The sequence below is a fragment of the Cygnus atratus genome, chromosome 2, assembly GCF_013377495.2.
Source record: "Cygnus atratus isolate AKBS03 ecotype Queensland, Australia chromosome 2, CAtr_DNAZoo_HiC_assembly, whole genome shotgun sequence".
NCBI lineage: Eukaryota > Metazoa > Chordata > Aves > Anseriformes > Anatidae > Cygnus > Cygnus atratus.
In genome coordinates this window covers 98,654,114-98,663,495 of record NC_066363.1, presented here as the reverse complement: position 1 = coordinate 98,663,495, position 9,382 = coordinate 98,654,114, and the positions used below count along the sequence as shown (strand labels likewise).

Here is a 9,382-nt window from a genome sequence, read left to right as displayed (position 1 = left end):
CTGGACTCAATTCTATAGGATGCTAATGGCATAAGTGCTCAGATGTTACAGTAAGGATGAACTAAATCAAATTAAAAAAATAATAATTTTCTCTACTGCCTGTAGTACTGAGTAAAATACAAGCTTTTCGCACATCGCTTTAAAAAATTTGTTATGTAGAGTCAGTCCTGAATAATGCCCAAAAATTAAGTTTACCCTGGCTTTATTCCCTCAGTCCCTAGACATTATCAGTCTATCATTAAGTTTATTATTAGGCGTATGACCTTATGAAATTTCCATCTCTCCAACTGCATACAAATGTATATAATTTCAAAAGATGAGGCAAAAACAGCATTTAAGATCTTAAACATTTGCTATGGAAAAAAAGATGTAGAGGAAGCATAGTTTAAAGTATTTTATTGTTCTGGAAAATATTACACTTCTAGCTGGAATTCCCATGGTATGTACCATTAATGATTTCTATTAAGTGAGGAAGAATTTTCAAAACTTTACAAAACCTTTTAACTGCACCCGCTGGATAATCTATTCCTGAGCAATATGACGTGTACTAGGTACGGTGACTGCAGAAATAAAATGGTCTTGCTGCCCGTAAAAGGGCTTCTGCAGAAGTGATATTCAGTAACAGTAGAAGTAGCAGCCTGATTATGGCAAGTCACATCAAGAATCATCGGTCAAAGAACTCTGCAGTACAGAGACCATCTGCAAAGGAGCTAGTCAGCAAGAACCGTATCAACATAAATAAAGGCACAAGCATTTTAAAAGCTTTTTTGATTTTATTAAATCTTCAAAAAATATACAGGGCCTGAACACATATGAATATGGCTCAAAACCCCACTCCAACAGTCTTGTAACACTGATTAAACGGAGACGGTGCGATGGTAAACACTAACAGTAGCAGGTTAAAGTGCAAGAAAATAAGATAAAGTCACAGCTTGTAGTGAAAGATTTAAAATAAAATGTCACAGTTGTTTACAGTTATGAATGACATGATTAAAAAAAAAAAAGTTGGTTTTCTTATTATTACTGCCATGTTAGATTTGGAAGGTAAATTTTCCCTGTGTAACTGGTCAAGAAATATTACTATAATCCACGATGCAAAATTATGATTATTGTGTTTGTTACAAAAAAAAAATCAAGAATATATTTTTTTCCATAAACTTGAAGAGAGTATTTAATAAAGCAGCCACATGATACGACTCTTTCTACTTAGTCTTGTTCTAACTACTTTATTTTTAAATCAGGGAATCAAATCTGCTGAAAGAAAAAAAAAATCTGAACTGAACTATATATAAAATCTTATCAAACTAGTCTGACAGACTAAATCTGCCTCTGCATCAAAACTTATTCTGTCAAGAACAATGTTCCTGTCTCATGCTAGCCTAAGTGACGGAATCAAACACAGGCCCGTTAAGTCCGTGCTTCAGCCACAGATTAAGGCACTTTCAAGAAAAGAAGGAAAAAGCCCACAAAACTCTTTATTAACACCTTAATGCTGTTTTTTAATTTAATATCCATTACTAAGTTTAAAAAAAAAAAGAAATTGTTCTAGTAATTCTGAGGCATAAAGTGCCCATTTTCTCCCTTCTGATTTATATCATTGTTCTGTTTTTACAGCTTACTGTTGACAGAGTGAGGTAATTCAACTACAATTTTTCCAATGTTTTTTCCCATGTACATGTAATCTACAGCACGAAATACAGACTCCAAGCCAGTGAACTTGCCCTCTGGAGACATGTCTCCAAGGTCTACCTCACAGACCAGTTCTCCTTTTTCATACATCTTGAGCAAGTGCTTCAGAGCCATTTTGTATTCGGAAAAGTAATGGTTCAAGAAGAAACCCCGGATGCTGGCAGACTTCTTCAGCAGTTTTGCTGGCAAAACCTCTGCTTTAATAGGCGAGAGGCCAGTAGGGTTCTGGTAGCCAGTGATAAACCCAATAACTATCAGGCGCCCTTTGGTAGCCAAGGAGTTAACAGCCAAGTCAAACATCTTCCCACCAACAGACTCGTACACTACATCCACACCTTCTGGGTAGTCCTTCCTAAGAACAGACTCAATGCTTTCAGTTTTATAGTTGATTGCACGGTCACAGCCAATGGATTTCAGAAAGCCACCCTTTTCATCGCTGGAGCAGGTTCCAATTACGTGGCACTTTGCCTTCTTTGCGAGCTGCACAGCGAACTGGCCCGTTCCTCCAGCTGCTGCTGTCACCAGGACCTTCTGGCCTTCAGACAGCTCTCCCAGTTCCTTCAGGCTGATGTATGCAGTAGCACCACTTACCATTAAAGTCAGAAACTCAGGTTTCACAGAGGGCAGAGGCACTGCTTGCTTGGCAGGCACGACTGTGTATTCAGCAAAGGAACCTGCTTTAACGTAGGCCACGGCTTGGCCCACCGTGTAATCGGCACTAGCACTGAGTCCTAACGCTACCACATCACCAACACCTTCAAAGCCTATGTCAAACGGGGGCTTAACCGATGCGTCATATCGACCGGCTGAGTAGTTTATGTCAGATGCATTAATGCCGACAAATCTAGAAGAAAACAGAAATGTATTAAAACAATTCATTCCTTAGCAAATCTTTGTTGTATGAGAAACCTTCGCTTTAAATTTATGGGATGCATATGATACTTTTTTTCCGATTCTGGGTATATTTGAACAAGGAGTACACTGCAAAGACTACCTCAGGTCAGACTTTTGTACTTTACATTATGTTACTCTAGAATTAAAGATAGATCTGCTAAAAGAAAAAAAAAAAAAAAAAGACATTTTCCTCAGCTCTATTTGACCGAACTAAGCAAAATAAAAATAACTCCACACAAGATTAAAGGATGAAAATTAATTGGCCACTTTATACAAGATGTGAAAACACTGAAGAATAAAACGTGCAGAGCGGTAAATATGTTGATTCTGGCAACAAATTTACATTTTTGAATATAATAATACTGTTAATGACTAACGATCATATTAACTATCGATGTCGTTTGCAAGGTCATGTAACTGTAGGCAAGTACTTTTTAATTGATGGAGTCACTACAGCAAATTTGCCTTTTGATGTAGCTAATGTCAACGTTAAAATATTTTTCCTTCCATAAATTACTTGCCACACATCAAAACAACCTTGCACAGAAGGGCTAAAATTGTAAGGCTATCAAGTCCTGCTGACCTCTAACAGGTGAAAATGGATGCCAATATTTAAAAAAAAGAAAAAAGAAAAAAAAAAAAAAAAAAAGACGTTCTCACAACATCATTAAGCACTAGGAGATAACACACAGAAGAAAGACACGATCTAGCTTAACCACCAAGAGTATTTTAGTAACGCTGGGTTTTGAGAACAGTACGAGTATCGCTACGCAGGCAAAGAGAGAGGGACCGGGGAGGATTCTGTTAGCTGGAAAACGTCGAAAAGAAACACACGCAACACAAAAGACCGGGACTGCTCGCACACGTGGCCGTGACAACCTGAAAGATGCGCTCGATAGCGTTCGAGAGCCCCGCAGGCATGCCACCGGCGCACTTTTCCTGCTGCAGCTTGCCATAGGCTCCGAGCCCGACGCGCGTGCGGCTTTCCGTGGCTCGCCCCCCGGGTGCGGGGAGCCGCGAGCGCCCGGCCCCCGCCGGCTCCCCTGGCTCTCCGGGGCCCGGCAGCCTCCAGCGCGGGGCTCCCAGCGCAGCTCCGCGCCGCTGCCGGCCGCAGCCCCCGGCCGGGCGGGCGCCGCCTCTGCCGCCGGGGCGCGTCCCGGCCGCCCCCCGATGCCGCTTCGGGGCGCCTCGCACCGGGAGGGTTTGTTTTTTTATTTTTTTTTTTTATTTTTTTTTGGGGGGGGGGGGGGGGTGTCTCTTTCTTTCTAGAGGTTGCCGAGTGTCCCCGTGCCCTCGCGCGTTAACACGGCCGGCCGGGTTCAAATTTATCGTCTGCGCTCTTTTTTGCCTCCTCGTTCCCGCTGTCAGACGGGACGTGGCCGCGGTTTTGGGTTATTTTGCTTTCTGAAGCGGGACCGAGGACGGTTTACAAGTTGCGGAGCAGTTTACTAACTTCTGGGAACAAAAGAGCACACAAGTAACAATGACTGGGGCGCCGGTGGGCTTGAAGACCGCTTCCAAATCTTTCCTCCCTGTCCCGTTTTCATTTCTCGCTGAACACGCCTTATTTCATTTAGGGGGTTCTAACAGGGGCTTGCTCCTTCACCGTTTCAAGGCGTAAACCTGAAAAGGCGAGGGGGTGGCTTTTCCCAAGGCGATTCCCCACGCCGAGCCCCCCCGTTCGGCTCACGCCGAGCGGTGCCGACCCCCCCGCCCCGCCTGCCCCAGGGACCCGCCGCGCAGCGGGAGCTCTCCCGCACCGCCGCCCGAACTGCAGACCAAACTAAGTCACCCACGCCGGCACCGTGCAAGAAACGCAGCATTCAGCCCAAACGCCCGGCGGAAACGGCCCGCCGCTTTTCCCACCGCGCCCCGTTAGCCCCCGGGTTCAGAAACCCCCCCGGCTCCCCCCCCCCGCTGCCTTCTCTATAAACTTTTCTTCGCGTCTTCCGTCCCAACAGCGAAACGTCCCAGGTGTTCTGGGAACGAAACGGGTCCCTTCCGTAAGAAAATCCCGAAAGGACCGCGGAGCTGGAGGAAGGACACATTCTTCACGCTCTCTGGCTCCTTGTCCTGCAGTGGTGGGAACCTTGCCCCCCGCCGCCCCCCAAAAAACATAACAGACGGACACATGAAGCTGAAAGGGCTTCGTTAGGGAGTTTGTATGCTCCTTTCCCACTCCTTCTCCTCCTCTCCTGCACAGAACCGAAATAAACGCATTGCTTTAAATCGATTTCTCGTTTTGAAGTATTTCTCTCTGAATAAAGGACAAAAAAAAAGGAAAAAAAAAAAAAAAAAGGAAAAAGAAGCTGCTGGCTCAGTTCTCCAAAGGAGAAAAAAAGAGGGAAGAAAAGTTCCACTTAACTGAAGAGCATCTCATTTTAAAATATCTATCCATACAGGGACTCGGCACGTTTTAGTTCCCCATTCCCCTAAATCCAAACCCAGATTTTATTGTGGTGAATCAGGATTGTTTTGCATAAAAAGCTCAAAGCAATTAATAGTATTCATGGGCGTGACTGGGACTAAAATGAGCAGATCTGCAAATGCACTCGTGGAACTCAAGTCCTTTACTGCTTTGTTTTTAATTCTGTGTTTCTACCTATCAGAAAACATGCAGTTGGATTTAGGGGTTGCCTTTTTTTTTTTTTTAAGACACAGGGACCCATCCTTTTGGGATGGGAAAAAGCTTCCCCCGAGTGACAAGAGGGGGAAACACTCCAAACTCGCTTCCTGCTGCAGCTCCTTCATAGAGCACGCTTTTCAGTAACGTGATCACGATGTCTGACACCCCCCCGAAAATAACAGTAACTACAGAGGAAATGCCACAGATCCCCAAATAATATCAGACGTATGAAGTCTAAACCTAGAGTTTCTCACTCACCTCTCCCCCCCCTCCATCCCCACTCGTGCGTGTGTGTCTGTACAGGAACATGTGTCTAACAAGCTGAGACCCAGTAGTTGCCTGCCTGAATGTCTGGACCAGCTCCTGCTTTCAGCCTGCAATGAGCTCTGCGCCTCAGCCCTTTTGCCTTGAGATGTGCTCATCCCTCTGGCACCCGGGGAGCCCACCCAGCAAAGGGAGGGAGGAGAGGGAGAGAAGAAGAGTTACGCTGGAAGCTGTGGAGGAGAGGAATAAATTTTAAAAATTCACGGGGGAGGGGGGTGAGAAGGACTCCAAGCGCACAGGGGGGAGGTGAGGAGGGAAGCGAGGATGTCTCCCAGTCCTGTGCTACCCGGCTCAGGTCCTGCCGGCCTCTTCACCAGCCCCCCCCCCCCCCCCCCCCCCCCCCCGCCCCATGCAACAAGCCCCAACCTGGCGGCTGCTGCGGGCCCTTGCTGCTCCATAGCCGTGAGCAGGCACAGCACCGCCGTGGTTTGGACATGGAGGTGTGGAGGAAGGAATTTTGGTCTCAGAGGTCCTAGGGGAAGGTGTCATTATCGGATTAAAGTGGCACACGATGTTCCTCGTCAGTTCCTGTAGCAGTCCCCGTCCTGCTTTCCCCCTACCCCTTCTTCACCCCTTTCTGTGTTCACGGACTCGCATTAGGGATCACACACACACACACGCCACACACTCACTCGCAGCTATCACACAACTCCCAGGACTGGTCTGAAGGGTTTCTTTAGGGTTTCCTAACGCCTCAAGGCTCCATCCGAGCGCACGGTAAGCTATGTGCCACTGCTGCTTGCCTGCTCGACGAGCACCCTGCTCTCATTGCTGCTCTCACCCGCGGTGCCCGGAGTTTCACCTTCCCCTCTCGGGCTGGGAACCCCCTGAACTTTTTTAGGGCTCGCTTCCAGCTGAAGGGAGTATAAACTCCACGGCAGAACCAGTGCGAGCAGACAGGTTCACGGGGCCAACTGGGGGAGGAGGGCAGGGTTGGTCCTCGGAGCCCTGGTGTCTCCACGCAGGATTTACGGCGCGTTACGTTAAGCCAAAAGTCTCCTCCTCGCCCCCCGCCGGGGGAGCGTCCCGGCAGCCCGGGTAGGGGCAGGGGCAAAGGCAGGGAGGCGGTGCGGGGCGGGGAGCACCGACGGGGAGCTGGGAGGGACTTGGCGAGCACCGGCGGCCCGAGGTGAGCCGGGAGGAGGAGGAGGAGGAAGAAGAGGAGGAGGAGGAGGAGAAGGAGGGGGGGGAGGAGGAGGAAGCGTCACCCCACGTGGACGGGGCCACCGGACTGCAGCAACAGCAACCGCGCACACCAGCACCAGCACCTCCAATAAAATTAAATTAACAGTCGCCAGATGGCAGCTGGTACAAGTCGGGAGCCGGCCCGCAAAGCACGCGTGCGGGAGCAGGCCACGAGGTGCGAGCGGCCGGGGGTGGGAGTGTTTTTTTGGGGTGTCCGTGTGCGTGCGTGTCTGTGGGGGTGCGGGGGGCGGCGGCTCACCTGTTCCTGACGAGGAGGTCGCCGTCCCCGGGGAGCGGCACGGGCACGCCGTGCCGCAGGGCGACCGCTTCCCTGAAGTTTGGGCTCAGCCGAGTCACCACCAGCTTCTTCATGGCGCTGGGGATGGCCGAGCCCTGGAAATCCAGAAAGTGGCGGCTGTACGACATGTCCACGATGGGCCGCGCCCGGCAGCCCAGCGCCACGCCGCTCCGGGCGCTCCAGCTCATGGCCCGGCACCACCCGCCCCTGCTGCCGCTCCTCTTCTGGCACGGCTCGGCTCGGCTCCCGGCTGAGGATCCCGTCACCGTGCGCGCTGCTCCGGCTGGGGGATTTAAATCGCGGCTGGGGGGGGGGGGTGAGGGGAGAGACAGCGGGGGGGGGAGCGCCGCGGATCCGCCACCCCCGCCCCGCGTCCTGCGGTTCACGAGCAGCGCTTATCGTTCTACCGGGGACAAAAATAAATATAAATATAATAATAATAAAGTAGGAGCGGGAGCGCCCGGCGCCTCTCCTCGCCGCCGCCGAGCCGCTGCCCGCCGGCCCAGGCTCCGCCCCTTCCGTGCGAAACGTTCACTTCCTCGCAGCCAGGTGCTACGAATCGACCCCGAGCCGCCGCCGGACCCGGCCCCGCGGCCGTTAGGGGCGTTAAACCGCCAACGCCCGGCCGCGCGGCGACGCGGGTTGACCTGTCGGCCGGCGCTGTGGGGACAGCCTTCCGGGGGTTATTTTCGCCCTAATAATTAATAAAATGGTTTTGTCGCCTGACGGCGTGGCAGAGGGGATGTGTGCGGGGAGCCAGCCGGGTTAAGGGAGCGAAGTGGCGCCGCGGCGGTGGTCGTTCCAACTTTGTGTGAGGGAAGTCAGGGCATGGGGGTGTCTCCGTGCCAGCAAGCTGCTCCTTCCTCGGTTCTGCCTCTAAACGTGTAAAGAAAAAGGGGAGAAAAAAATAAAAATTCCCCTTTTGCCCGAAAGAGAGCAAAACTGCAGTTTGTTTTCCTGTAGGAATCAGCTGGATAGTTTTTATTTGCTTTCCCGGCTTAAAGAAGCACGGGAAGAGCCCTTCTGTTCCCGCATTATATAAATCCCCAGACACACACTGCGCGAAATCTATTAGCAGCCCGTTTCATCTGCTGCAGTTCCTGCTCGGCAATCTGTTGGCATTTCGGAGCGAGGGTGAGCTGGAGGCTCCCGCAAACCGCTTTTAGTTCAGCGCCGGGTAGCCGTGTGCCACGGCGAGGTACCGTCCCCTGCTTTTTTTTTAAGTTTGCTGGCAGCAGACCTCAAGTTGAAGCAGCACATGCGTCTTGCACAGCACTTCAGCAAGTGGATTGTAACAACGGCCCCCTCGGTGTGCGTGCGGCTCACATGAGAAATCTTTTATGCCCTGCTGTATTAAGACTTTTTTTTTTGTCATATTGTTTAGCTCTAGGAAGAAAAAAAAAAAGAAAACAAAGCAATTAAAAAGATTGACAGGTATGGGTTTGTGTGAGACCTATTTGTAATTGTCAGGGTGACGTGGGCAAGAGGAGGAGGAGTAAGGAGCTGAAGCAGGAAAAGCAGCTCGATGTGTCTGTCTATCAGTTGAGGCTGTCTGAGAGCTCTGGGACCCGAATGTGTGTTATATTTCAGTGAAAAGAGCAGAGAGGGAGAGTGGATCTCTTTCTCTCCCAGGAGTTTCGGGGGGGGACAGTTCACGTTAATCTCTCCCACTCAGTGACTAGCTTTTCTTCCTCCCCCCCCCGCCCGCCCTCTTTGCACACACTCTCCGGGGTTTTTCTTGGTTTTGGCAATTTTTTTTGGTGTTTTGTTTTTTTGTTTTCGTGTTTTGTATTTTTTTTTCCTGTTGCAGATCAAGATCAGCCAAAAAAAAAAATCCATGATAAAAAAAAAACGTGTTTGCATTATATTTAGTAGCAGAAGAAGCTTCGATTTGTGGAGGAAAAAAAAGGGAGAGCAAGACAGAAAAGTAGTCCTCTCCGGTGGTGACACTGTTTGATCTGTGACTGTTTGGAAGGTGGAGGAGTGACTGACATTTCCCATCCGGTGTATATGTATGTATGGGGGCTTTACTCCTTTTTATTATTTGCTTTCTTGCTCTTAGACTAAGTGCTGGGAGGAGAAGGAGAGACTGGATCGACCTCGTTTTTTGCACAATGAACAAACTATTAGCAACGCAATAAAAAACAAACAAACAAACAAAACCCCCACCACCACCAGCCCACAAATCCACGAGCCTGAACCAAGCCAGCCTGCGAGCGAGCGAGAAAGTTGCGCTTTGAGACTCTTTGATCTCGGAGAAAGCCTGAGAGGGGGGGAGTGACTGAATTTACCGTCTCATCGCCGCCGCTTGCTCGGCTCTCCGCCGCCGAGAAGAAGGAGCAGCAGAAGAAGAAGTGATTAAGGAA

General features: G+C 49.8%; 2 protein-coding genes across 3 annotated transcripts in view; one reads left to right on the top strand and one right to left on the bottom strand.

The window, feature by feature from the left end:
• Positions 1-753: 753 nt before the first annotated feature.
• Positions 754-7,644, bottom strand: PTGR3 (prostaglandin reductase 3). Of its 2 annotated transcripts, none has more exons than XM_035550586.2 (2): positions 6,978-7,644; positions 754-2,533 (listed from the first exon to the last, which is right to left on the bottom strand). In XM_035550586.2, the coding sequence occupies exons 1-2, from the start codon at positions 7,202-7,204 to the stop codon at positions 1,609-1,611; spliced, it is 1,152 nt and encodes a 383-aa protein (XP_035406479.1). In that variant the 5' UTR covers positions 7,205-7,644; the 3' UTR covers positions 754-1,608. The 2 variants fall into 2 exon arrangements, with proteins under 2 accessions (XP_035406479.1, XP_035406480.1); XM_035550587.2 differs by lacking the exon at positions 6,978-7,644 and adding an exon at positions 3,463-3,570.
• TSHZ1 (teashirt zinc finger homeobox 1) overlaps positions 6,791-9,382 on the top strand; it is a 56,707-nt gene continuing 54,115 nt past the window's right edge. The window contains exons 1-2 of the mRNA XM_050709031.1: positions 6,791-6,893; positions 9,079-9,382. The exon at positions 9,079-9,382 is cut by the window's right edge and continues 824 nt beyond it. The gene's annotated coding sequence lies outside the window, so the exon portion shown is untranslated. The remainder of the gene's footprint in view (positions 6,894-9,078) is intronic.